The sequence below is a fragment of the Dendrobates tinctorius genome, unplaced genomic scaffold (assembly GCF_039654945.1).
Source record: "Dendrobates tinctorius isolate UK_male_01 unplaced genomic scaffold, ASM3965494v1 ptg000019l, whole genome shotgun sequence".
In the NCBI taxonomy this organism is placed as follows: Eukaryota; Metazoa; Chordata; class Amphibia; order Anura; family Dendrobatidae; genus Dendrobates; species Dendrobates tinctorius.
Genome location: NW_027361687.1, coordinates 34,931,572 through 34,944,519, shown reverse-complemented (window position 1 = coordinate 34,944,519; position 12,948 = coordinate 34,931,572). Strand labels below are relative to the sequence as shown.

At 48.9% G+C, this 12,948-nt stretch overlaps 2 protein-coding genes across 2 annotated transcripts; one reads left to right on the top strand and one right to left on the bottom strand.

Annotated features, from left to right (window-relative positions):
• Window positions 1-2,167: 2,167 nt before the first annotated feature.
• Window positions 2,168-6,519, top strand: SDHC (succinate dehydrogenase complex subunit C). The gene is made up of 6 exons (XM_073566899.1): window positions 2,168-2,275; window positions 4,325-4,381; window positions 4,489-4,590; window positions 5,319-5,380; window positions 5,458-5,621; window positions 5,795-6,519. Exons 1-6 carry the CDS (start codon window positions 2,256-2,258, stop codon window positions 5,897-5,899), a joined length of 510 nt encoding a protein of 169 aa, XP_073423000.1. The 5' UTR covers window positions 2,168-2,255; the 3' UTR covers window positions 5,900-6,519.
• A 429-nt stretch (window positions 6,520-6,948) lies between these two features.
• Window positions 6,949-12,946, bottom strand: CFAP126 (cilia and flagella associated protein 126). The gene is given in 6 exon segments (XM_073566902.1): window positions 6,949-7,071; window positions 7,074-7,150; window positions 7,486-7,664; window positions 7,785-7,865; window positions 7,946-8,008; window positions 12,789-12,946. Coding segments are annotated over 6 exon segments (579 nt in total). The 5' UTR covers window positions 12,870-12,946; the 3' UTR covers window positions 6,949-6,973.
• Window positions 12,947-12,948: the final 2 nt, after the last annotated feature.

Here is a 12,948-nt window from a genome sequence, read left to right as displayed (position 1 = left end):
AGGGGGGAGAGGAGCCAAGCATGGAGACTGAGACCGGGCACCAGGGGGCAGCGAGGGGCAAAGAGACCACCAGGGATAACAAGACTGTATCTCATCCTACCATGTGTATCTAATCCATCATGTCATACAGCCCTAGTCTATCCAACCCATCATGGTGTACCTAACCCATCAGGTGTGATACTGTCCTAGTGTATCTAATCCATCACCTGTGATACTGTCCTGGCGCATATAATCCATCAGATGTGATACTGTACTGCTGTATCTAATCCATCCATCAGATGTGATACTGTTCTGGTGTATCAAATCAATCAGGTGTGACACTATCGTGGTGTATCTAATCCATCAGGTGTGATACTGTCATGGTGTATCTAATCCATCAGGTGTGATACTGTCTTGGTGTATCTAATCCATCGGTGTGATACTGACCTAGTGTATCTAATCCATCAGATGTGATACTGTTCTGGTGTATCTAATCCATCGGGTGTGATACTTTCCTGGTGTATCTAATCCATCAGATATGATACTAACCTGGTGCATATAATCCATCAGATGTGATACTGTCCTGGTGTATCTAATCCATCAGGTGTGATACTGTCATGGTGTATCTAATCCATCGGTGTGATACTGACCTAGTGTATCTAATCCATCAGATGTGATACTGTTCTGGTGTATCTAATCCATCAGGTGTGATACTTTCCTAGTGTATCTAATACATCAAATGTGATACTGTCCTGGTGCATATAATCCATCAGATGTGATACTGTACTGCTGTATCTAATCCATCCATCAGATGTGATACTGTCCTGGTGTATCTAATCCATCAGGTGCGATACTGTCCTGCTGTATCTAATCCATCAGGTGTGATACTGTCCTGCTGTATCTGATCCATCAGGTGTGATACTGTCCTGGTGTATCTGATCCATCAGGTGTGATACTGTCCTGGTGTATCTAATCCATCAGGTGTGATACTGTCCTGGTGTATCTAGTCCATCAGGTGTGATACTGTCCTGGTGTATCTAGTCCATCAGGTGTGATACTGTCCTGGTGTATCTAGTCCATCAGGTGTGATACTGTCCTGCTGTACCTAATCCATCAGGTGTGATACTGTCCTGCTGAATCTAATCCATCAGGTGCGATACTGTCCTGCTGTATCTAATCAATCGGGTGCGATACTGTCCTGCTGTATCTAATCCATCGGGTGTGATACTGTCCTGTTGTATCTAACCCATCGGGTGTGATACTGTACTGGTGTATCTAATCCATCAAGTGTCATACTGTCCTGGTGTATCTAATCCATCAGGTGCGATACTGTCCTGCTGTATCTAATCCATCAGGTGCGATACTGTCCTGGTGTATCTAATCCATCAGGTGCAATACTGTCCTGCTGTATCTAATCCATTGGGTGCGATACTGTCCTGCTGTATCTAATCCATCGGGTGCGATACTGTCCTTCTGCTTCTAATCCATCAGGTGTGATACTGTCCTGGTGTATCTAATCCATCAGGTGTGATACTGTCCTGCTGTATCTAATCCATCAGGTGTGATACTGTCCTGCTGTATCTAGTCCATCAGGTGTGATACTGTTCTGCTGTATCTAATCCATCAGGTGTGATACTGTCCTGGTGTATCTAATCCATCGGGTGTGATACTTTCCTGCTGTATCTAATCCATCGGGTGTGATATTGTTCTGCAGTATCTGATCCATCGGGTATGATACTGTCCTGCTGTATCTAATCCATCGGGTGTGATACTGTCCTGGTGTATCTAATCCATCAGGTGCGATACTGTCCTGCTGTATCTAATCCATCGAGTGTGATACTGTCCTGGTGTATCTAATCAATCGGGTGCGATACTGTCCTGCTGTATCTAATCCATCGGGTGTGATACTGTCCTGGTGTATCTAATCCATCGGGTGAGATACTGTCCTGCTGTTTCTAAACCATCGAGTGTGATACTGTCCTGCTGTATCTAATCCATCGGGTGTGATACTGTCCTGGTGTATCTAATCCATCGGGTGTGATACTGTCCTGCTGTATCTAATCCATCGAGTGTGATACTGTCCTGGTGTATCTAATCCTGCGCTATACATCCCGGTGGTGGTTGCCATGGTTACAGACTTAGAGTCACATGACTCCCTCCTCGAGTAGATTCGCCCTCCAGTCTGTAACCACGCCTTCCTCAGGATTCGGCCAATGACAGCGCGGCAAGCGACACTAATGCGCGCGTGTCCGGGGACGTGACGTCACTGTGTGAAGATGGCGGCGCTGTTGTTGAGGTGACTTTAGTTGGGGATATCGGGAGGCTGGAACCGCTCTGTGGACCGGTGGTCGATACTGTGGGGGGTGGGTGCAGTATGCGGAGGTGAAGAAACAGCTGTGGTGAGGAAGGGGGTCATCAGGGGGGCACTGGGCTTCGAGGGGCAAAGGTTAAAGTTGACGTGCTCGGGGTTGGAGGCCACTGTGTGGTATCGGGGGGGTCTAGTGTCCCCTAATTATTAGCCATACATGGGAGGGGATGCAAGCCACTTAAGGGCGTTCTCATCCATTACTCTTCCACATGGGGGCTCACATATATGGAGGAGACCCCCAGGGTGCTGATGATACTGCTCACATATATGGAGGAGATCCCCGGGGTGCAGATGGCATCTCTCCTATATATGGAGGAGACCCCACCCCGGGGTGCGGATGGCATCTATCACATATATGGAGGAGCCCCCCAGGGTGCGGATGGTGTCTATCACATATATGGAGGGCCCCCCCCCAGGGTGTGGATGGCATCTATCACATATATGGAGGGGCCCCCCAGGGTGCGGATGGCGTCTATCACATATATGGAGGGGCCCCCCCCCCCAGGGTGTGGATGGCATCTATCACATATATGGAGGGGCCCCCCCCCCCAGGGTGTGGATGGCATCTATCACATATATGGAGGGGCCCCCCCCCCCCCAGGGTGTGGATGGCATCTATCACATATATGGAGGGCCCCCCCCCAGGGTGTGGATGGCGTCTATCACATATATGGAGGGCCCCCCCCCAGGGTGTGGATGGCGTCTATCACATATATGGAGGGGCCCCCCCCCCAGGGTGTGGATGGCATCTATCACATATATGGAGGGGCCCCCCCCCCAGGGTGTGGATGGCATCTATCACATATATGGAGGGGCCCCCCCCCCAGGGTGTGGATGGCATCTATCACATATATGGAGGGCCCCCCCCCAGGGTTTGGATGGCATCTATCACATATATGGAGGGCCCCCCCCCCAGGGTGCGGATGGCGTCTATCACATATATGGGGGGCCCCCCAGGGTGCGGATGGCGTCTATCACATATATGGAGGGCCCCCCCCCAGGGTGCGGATGGCGTCTATCACATATATGGAGGGCCCCCCCCCAGGGTGCGGATGGCGTCTATCACATATATGGAGGGCCCCCCCCAGGGTGCGGATGGCGTCTATCACATATATGGAGGGCCCCCCCCCCCCCCCAGGGTGCGGATGGCGTCTATCACATATATGGAGGGCCCCCCCCCCCCCCCAGGGTGCGGATGGCGTCTATCACATATATGGAGGGCCCCCCCCCCCCCCCCGGGGTGCGGATGGCATCTATCGCATATATGGAGGGGCCCCCCCAGGGTGCGTATGGTGTCTATCACAAATATGGAGGGGCCCCCCCCCAGGGTGCGGATGGCATCTATCACGCATATGGAGGGCCCGCCCAGGGTGTGGATGGCATCTATCACATATATGGAGGCGCCCCCCCCCCCCCCGGGTGCGGATGGCATCTTACACGTATATGGTGGGCCCCCCTGGGTGCAAATGGCACCTCCTATATATGGAGGAGACCCCCCCCCCCCGGGTTCGGATGACACTGTATGTATGTATGTATATATATATATATATATATATATATATATATATATATATATATATATATATATATATATATATATATATATATATATATATGTATATATGTATATATATATATGAGACACCACCCCGGGTGCGGATGGCATCTATCCCATATATGGAGGAGACACCACCCCGGGTGCGGATGGCATCTATCCCATATGTGGAGAGGCCCCCCCAGGGTGCGGATGGCATCTATCACATATGTGGAGGGGCCCCCCCTGGGTGCGGATGGCATCTATCCCATATATGGAGAGCCCCCCCAGGGTGCGGATGGCATCTATCCCATATATGGAGAGCCCCCCCCCCTGGGATTCTGGCACCTTTTTCATGCCCCTACATGTGAAATCATGTGGTGGAGTTGCCCTTTAAGCTGCTTTGTTTCCTGTGTGACCTGGACTTCTGCTTCCTCCATCAGACAGAGTGCGTGGCGATGCCTGAGCTCCCCGCTCCGCCCAGGCCTATGCCTCCGAAAGTAAGTGTCCCCCTTTGTGGATGATTGCAGTCCTGTCGCACAACACCAAGATGCTGGTTTAAAGGGGTGTTCAGTGTCGCTGCTAATGTCCTCCTCGTTCTTTTCAGCAATGTTCCCATGGGAACGTCAGCCAAGCAGGAGATGGATCGCTTCTGGGACAAGAACGCCCGGCTGAGCCGCCCCATGTCGCCCCACATCTCTATCTATAAGTAAGACACTAGAAATATCCCCTATGACCACCTGCACAGCCCTCTCTGCCAGGACCCAGCAGCAGACATTCCTCGGCGGCACTAGGTGGGCATCACCGTGCCCTGTGCCAGGGAAAGTTGTCCCTTCAGCAAGTGCCGAGCCGGCGGCTGCATTGTTCCTCCGCCCGCTCACATACCGGCCCCATGAATGACCCTGCTATGTAAGACAAGGGGTGAGGACGGCAGCGGCTCCCCCTCACAGCATTCCTGACACCATCCCCACTGGAGAATGTGCCATCGCTGCTGCCCCCCACCCACCCTCGCCGGCATCGCTCTCCCTTTATATCTACAACTTTGGCTAATTTTGGATCCAGATTTAGTTGTTTTTCCCCCTCATGACCCTAAAATTGGCATTTACTAAAATCCTACCCAAATCCCAGCCATGTATATAATGTATGTTCTGTCCACTGTTAGACAACTGCATGAAGAGCAATTCCTCGGGACATGGGAGCTCCCATGATGCATTGCACAGCGGAAGATGTGGTGTGTACAGTGCTCCCTGATCCTGAGGGCTGACAGAAATGCAGTAAATGAGTGCAGCTTGGTATGTGACTAAATCCCCTGTAATATACACCGTACTACAGGGGTCAGCAGTGAGATGGAAGCTAACTGGAAATCGGCAAAACTATGAGTGCAGCTCAGGATGTGATTCTCCTCGGTACTGATTGCTGGTTCTCTTCTCTTCACAGATGGTCTTTGCCCATGATGATGTCTATCACGCACAGAGGAACGGGTATTGCCCTGAGTGCTGGTGAGTGCCAGAGTCTGGGTGGCGGCCATATTTGTTCTGTATTATTCCGCCTTGTATGATCGCCCTGTCCTTCTCAGGTGTGTCAATGTTCGGCCTGGCCGCCCTCGTTCTCCCTGGAGATTACGCCTCGTACCTGGACCTCATCAAGTCTCTAAGCCTCGGCCCAGCGCTCATCTACTCTGCCAAGTTTGCCATTGCTTTCCCCGTCATGTATCACACGTGGAACGGCATCCGCCACCTGGTGAGTACTGGCATAGATGCTTTGTGCTCTACTCATAGCCAAAGCTTTATCTACTCGTCTTGATCTCCCCTCTCCAGAGCGGAGGGTGGGGAAAAAAAAAACGATGCAGCTTTGGATGTAACTGGAGTAGAGGTGATCAGTGTCCTGACAGTGACAATCTCCTTTTTCCACAGGCCTGGGACCTCGGCAAAGGCTTTAAGATCCCTGAGGTGTACCAGACGGGCTACATCGTGCTGGCGCTCACCCTCCTGTCTGCAGCGGGCATTGCTTCCCTGTGATCCAAAGAGTCTTTCACCGCCTCTAATTGGGATTTCTGGTGTCTTATCCCATGGCCCACCATGTCCATCGTCCAGTCTGCCATAAACCCCTCCAAAGACACAGGTGACCCTCCACTGGCTATTAAAGGGAAATGTCTCTGCTCCATGCTGCATGAGCAGAGTCTGTGCCCATCACACAGACACATAAAGGACCCCATTGTCCTGGTTTATTGTGGGAAGGGAATTAAAATTCCACAATTTGCGTGGGGAGCAAGGAAAGGACAATTGTAAGACCAAGGGACAGCGACACGGATCTTAGTATCCTGGGGTTATGTATTTAAAAGGATTGGTTATGTCCCACTCATCATTAGACCAGGCTATTCCCCTTTTAATACAGTTATACTGTGGAAAGTGAATTATTTGGCTTGGTAGAGACCTGCCAGTCGACTTCCAGCTTCACAGGTAGAGGCGACCGAAATGGAACTTCCCCTTCGGCCCATACATAGAAGGGAATACACTATTAGGTGAAATAATTCATACAGCTCTTTGCTTTGGGGGAGTCGCATCACCCCCATTTCTATGCCTGAAGGAGGAGAGAATGAAAACTTTCTTTTGAATCAATAAAATATATTGTGTAAGAAGTGTCTGTCGTCCCCCTGCCTGTGATCTCTGACCGCCGCAGACACATGGGGCATTGTCTGCAGGAATGATCATGTCTCAGAAGAATGTTGAGAGGGTGGCGCGGCCCCCTTCGTGCTGGACAGGGAAACTGTGGTTCTGACCATTATTAACGCAGTGATGGGGGAGCTCATGACTGTGACCACTAGGTGGCAATTCACACACAGAGCAAGGCCCTCTGGTGGTAATATGTGGTAAAACAGTGAGTGATGTGTCACATAACGAGGACGCCTCCATTTGATTAATACCTGGGGAAGCTGAGATACAGGCTGCTGTTTGCAGCCTGCACACTGTGATGAGACTTTACTAATTGATCGTGGTTTCTTGGGGTATGGTATGATTGGGGCGGTCTCTCTTCTCACTTTACATGTAAATGGTAAGGAGACATGACAGGTGGTTCTCAGGTTTAATGAGGATTTACAGTGGCAGTTTGGTCCCGTCCTCCATCGTCCCCTGGCCTCCTGGTTCCTCATAACGACTGCCTCGGCCTTCATTGTGGCTGACACAGGGCTGCTACACCTCTTTCTGGGGGTGCTCTTCTGAATGAGACTGGCATGGCTGCTGCAGATCATCTTTTTCTTTCGTGAGAGGAACCTGTTAGTCCAGGAAAGAGAATTTCTATAGTGATCAGGTGGATGTCTTGAAGGGACAGTGTCACAATTACAGACCTGAGACGGCATCTGCTCCATCTAAGCACGAGACTCGTATCTCAATACCCAGAACTGGCACTTGGGACTTGGGCGCTCAGCTGCATAGAAATACATGCCGCCGCACACTCCGGTCCCGAGTGCCAGCGGCAGTGCTGGGTATTGAGATACGAGTCTCGTGCAAGAACCCTCTTGACTTTTAGGCATGACTGTAGAAAGACTATTGGACTCTCCAGTTGATGTGAGACTACCAAGTCCCAGCAGTTCTGTCTTGGTGGACACACCTTCCCAGTGACATCCGGTCTCAGTCTGTTACAGGCGGTAACCAGGGTGTCCGATCTCCTGATCCAATCGGTGAGACGTCTAGAGGCATCCGCGGAGCGGGAGGTGAGACTCACTTTAGCAGGGGGGATCTTGGTGGGCATATCCCAGGTGCCGATGAAGGTTCCCCATGGACTGATCTGAAAGATAAGAGATGGGGGAGATGAGTACAGTATGCGCACCTTCTCCAGCCACATCTGCTATTGGAGCTCCCCTGTAAGAAGATCTATGTAATAGTATGATGGGTGCCCAAAACTCACCTTTGACCTTGGGACCCCCGACAACAGGTGACCTCTGTCATTGGAGATGAATTGCGTGAAGCCGTCTTGGGCAGCCGCTGCCTGGAACAGATGAGGATGATGAGAGTATGCATACACTGACCAAACACGGGCCCCCAGAAGGGGCAGGATATGGACATTACCTCCTGGCGGGGGCGGGGGACACTCCAGTTCTGCAAGCGTGTGGAAGAGAAGGCGCCATCATACTGGGAAAAGAAAGGAAGAGATACTGGTGACCAGTCTGTAAACTAGTGAAGGTGCCTCCTCCTGTGAAGGGCTATTGTGCTCTTCATATAACGGGTGTCTGTGTGTCAGATCCCCCTTAAAGTGAACCTGTTAGAAAAATCCTGCCAAGTAAACTACATGCATTATGTTGGCTCTGTTACGCTGATTAAAATAATACCTGGTGTGAAGAAATCAGTCTTGTGCTTCTTGTGTAATCAGTGTTAGAAGTTTTCAGTTAATGAGATGCTCGTGCTCCCGGGCGGGACTGTAGGCAGTCTTTCTGTTCTAAGCCAGAGAAACCAAGGAAAGACCTGCCCACAGGCTGCCCTGAAGCACAAACAGTCTGTCTCCCTATGATGAGTACCATGTTTGTGCATCAGGGCAGCCTGTGGGCAGGTCTTTCCTTGGTTTCTCTGGCTTAGAGCAGAAAGACAAGACTCCAAGATTAAAATTTTCAATTTCTGGGTATCTATATATCCCGTGATAGTGCGTTTGATTTACAACTTAATGTCCACCCACTGCTGGAACTAGTTAAAGTTAAATTTGCATCCTGGAGCAAACTTCTGTTGTCTGTAGCCGGACGCATTAACTTGATTAAAATGATATTGCTTCCCAAGCTTAGCTACTCCCTTCAGCACAGTGCTGTGATGGTGCCCAGATCTTTCTTTGTGAATCTCAACTCCCAGATCACGTCTTTTATATGGGGGAAAACTAGGTCTCTTCGATGGGGGACTTATATGATCAGGGGACCTTGAAGTCTTTTGAGCAATTACAGGTCACACATGATATCCCAAGATACCAATTCTTCCGCTATTTACAACTGAGATCAGCTCTTCAATCGCATGTGAGATGTAAGGGTGTAGGCCGTACTATTTCATCTCTACCTCTGATAGGAATCCTCAAATCGCAGGGCCCTCATCTCCTCTTTATACACATACATGCTGTCAGCGGGAGCAGAATCTGCCATAAGTTCTGTCAGGAGAACTGTCCCACTGTCCTGCATTACTGGAGAGAGGTGACATCATCACTGTCATCCCTAGTACAAGCCCCGGTCCCTCTAGAGCCACTGGTCTGCTTGTTTGGGGTATGGGATGAGGAGATCTGGGATCGATATGATAGTGTCTTCCTGCGTGAGACATTATTTATGGCATGGAAGGTTCTGGCATTACGGTGAATGGGAACTTTGTCCCCCTCCCTTAGAATATGGATTGACTGGGTGAATTCGATTGTTCCATACGAGCGCACGTTATACCAAAACGGGATGTCCGGGGAAATTTGAAAAGATTTTGGGGATGTGGAACTCCTCTCTCCTTACCCTGCAAGGTTGAGACATCACATACGAGATATGCTGTAGGATACTAGGCTGCGAAATAGTAGATATAGGTTGATGTAGTGGTAGTCGTAGTTTAGTTTAGGAATTTCTGATTAGATTTCCTCATCCGAATAATATGTTAAAGGCTTATGAGATTTGTTCAATATATATGTTTTATGATATATAACCAACTGTCCTTTGCGCATACTGGGAAGGTTATGTATAATACTACTGTGTTCTTTTAAGAAAAAAAAATAGTGTATAATTATTTGGCTAATAATGGATGGAAACATGTATGCTCTGTGGAAAATGTTTATTAACATGGGCCAATTGCATGTTGTACATGTTTTATGTCCTGAAGTTCAATAAACGAATTTAAAAAAAAAAAAAAATGTTTTTGAGGTGCAGATGACAAGAGCGAGTCAGTGATCGTATGTGGGGGGGGCAAATGAAAGCTCGGAGTCAAGTATGACCCCAAGACAGCGGGCATGTTGCTGGGGAGTAGTAGTGGAACCACACACGGAAATGGCAATGTCGGGCATAGGTAGGTTAGTAGAGGGAGGAAACACCAGGAGTTCAGTCTTTGACAGGTTCAGTTTCAGATATAGTGAGGACATGATGTTAGACACAGCGTTTAGACAATCGCCAGTGTTTTCTAGAAAGGCTGGCGTGATGTCAGGAGAAGAAGCGTATAATTGGGTGTCATCAGCATAGAGATGGTACTGGAAACCAAATCTACTGATTGCTTGACCAATAGGGGCAGTGTACAAGGAGAAGAGGAGGGGGCCTAGAACCGATCCTTGGGGGACCCCAACAGTAAGGGGAAGGTGAGAGGAGGAGGAACCGGCAAAAGATACAGTAAAGGAGCTGTCAGAGAGATAGGAGGAGAACCAGGAGAGAACGGTGTCCTTGAGGCCGATGGAGCGGAGAATAGTGAGGAGGAGCTGATGATCCACAGTGTCGAATGCTGCAGAGAGATCCAAGAGAATTAGTATGGAGTAATGACCATTTGATTTAGCTGTTAGTAGATCATTAGAGACTTTAGTGAGGGCAGTTTCAGTAGAGAGCGGAATCCGGATTGTAGAGGGTCCAGGAGAGAGTTATCTGAGAGATAGCGGATAAGACTGGTGTGGACCAAGCATTCCAGGAGTTTAGAGATGAAGGGAAGATTAGAGACAGGTCTATATTTCGCGGCCCAGTTTTGGACGAGGGATGGTTTTTTAAGTAATGGCTGTATGATGGCATGCTTAAATGAGGACGGAAAGATACCAGAAGAGAGAGAGGTTAAATATTTTAGTTAGGTGAGTGGTGACAGCAGGGGAAAGGGACTGGAGGAGATGTGACGGAAATGGGTCACTGGTGCAAGTGGTAGGGCGAGAAGATGCAAGGAGGCTGATTACTTCTTCTTCTGTGACTGGTTCAAAATCAGAGAGTGAGCTAGATGCAGTGGGGGAGGAAGGACAGTGCATGGTATGAGGTGATTGGGAGATAATTTCCTGTCGGATATGGTCAGTTTTTTCTTTGAAATAATTAGCCAGATCGTCAGCATGGAGATCCGTTGTTGGGGCCTGTACTCTTGGGTTAAGTAGGGAATGAAAAGTATATGGAAGACTACATGAGGCCCATAATACTGTATGGAGGGCTATATGAGACCTATAATGTATGGAGGTCTATATGGGGCCTATAATACTGTATGGGGGACTATATGTGGCTCATAACGCTATATTGAGGTTTAAATGGGGCCCAAAATGCTAGATGGAGGACTATTATGGGCCCATAACTGTATGGAGGACTACATGGGGACGTATAACAATTTATGGATAACTATATGGGGCCCTTTATACTGTATGGAGCACTATATGGGGTTCTTTACACTGTTTGGAGCAATGTGTGGGGCCATTATACTGTATGGAGCACTATGTGGGGCATTATACCGTATGGAGCATTATGTTGGGCGATTATACCGTATGGAGCACTATGTGAGGCCCATTATACTGTATAGAGAGGTCATTATACTGTATGGAGCACTATGTGGGGCAATTATACCATATGGAGCACTATGCGGGCAATTATAACGTATGGAGCACTATGTGGGGCAATTATACCGTATGGAGCAATATGTGGGGCAATTATACCGTATGGAGCAATATGTGGGGCAATTATACCGTATGGAGCACTATGTGAGGCCATTATACCGTATGGAGCACTATGTGAGGCCATTATACTGTATGGAGCACTATGTGAGGCCATTATACTGTATGGAGCACTATGTGAGGCCATTATACTGTATGGAGCACTATGTGAGGCCATTATACCGTATGGAGCACTATGTGAGGCCATGATACCGTATGGAGCACTATGTGAGGCCATGATACTGTATGGAGCACTATGTGAGGCCATGATACCGTATGGAGCACTATGTGAGGCCATAATACCGTATGGAGCACTATGTGAGGCCATTATACCGTATGGAGCACTATGTGAGGCCATTATACCGTATGGAGCACTATGTGAGGCCATTATACCGTATGGAGCACTATGTGGGGCAATTATACCGTATGGAGCACTATGTGGGGCAATTATACTGTATGGAGCACTATGTGAAGACATTATACTGCATGGAGCACTATGTGAAGACATTATACTGCATGCAGCACTATGTGAGGCAATTATCCTGTATGGAGGACTATGTGGGACCATTATACTGTATGGAGCACTATGTGGGGCCATTATACTGTATAGAGAACTATGTGAGGCCATTATACAGTATGGAGCGCTATGTGGGGCCATTATACTGTATGGAGCACTAGGAGAGGCCATTATCCTGTATGGAACACTATGTGGGGCCATTATACAGTATGGAGCACTATGTGGGGCCATTATACTGTATGGAGCGCTATGTGGGGCCATTATACTGTATGGAGCACTATGTGGGGCCATTATACTGTATGGAGCACTATGTGGGGTAATTATACTGTATGGAGCACTATGTGGGGCCATTATACTGTATGGAACACTATGTGGGGCCATTACACTGTATGGAGCGCTATGTGGGGCCATTACACTGAATGGAACACTATGTGGGGCCATTATACTGTATGGAGCACTACGTGGGGCCATTATACTGTATGGAGCACTATATGGGGCCATTATACCATATGGAGCACTGTGGGGCACATTATACTGTATAGAGAACTATGTGCAGTCATACTGTATGGAGGGATTTGTGGCATCATACTGTGTATGTGTGAAGGAATCATAGTGGGGGTTTCATACTGTGTTTCCGGGGGACACTTTCCATGGCACCATACTTTATGGGGGCAATGAGAGAGAAATATACGGTTTTTAATAGGAGGAAAATTACTTTGCAGGGCTTAAAAGCTGTGCGACATGAACTTCTGCTATGGGGCCACATGATTCTATATACTGCTCTGAGTCGGGGTCGGTACCTGGTTGGCGCTGTAGGCGGCGGCCATGATGCTCCTGTCTGCAGTCTGTGTACACCGGCGTCTCCTGGTAACTGTTACCATGAAGGGCGGTATGGATACAGCTAACGCGTAATGATTACCTCAGCCAATCAGAGCGCGGCATGTTCAGCGGCCAATGAGC

Excerpts from the sequence above, each read along its gene's own strand:
- SDHC (XM_073566899.1), top strand. The coding sequence starts at position 2,256 with ATGGCGGCGCTGTTGTTGAG. Across the intron at positions 2,276-4,324 it reads ATGGCGGCGCTGTTGTTGAG|ACAGAGTGCGTGGCGATGCC; the intron begins GTGACTTTAGTT and ends TTCCTCCATCAG. Across the intron at positions 4,591-5,318 it reads CCCCACATCTCTATCTATAA|ATGGTCTTTGCCCATGATGA; the intron begins GTAAGACACTAG and ends TTCTCTTCACAG.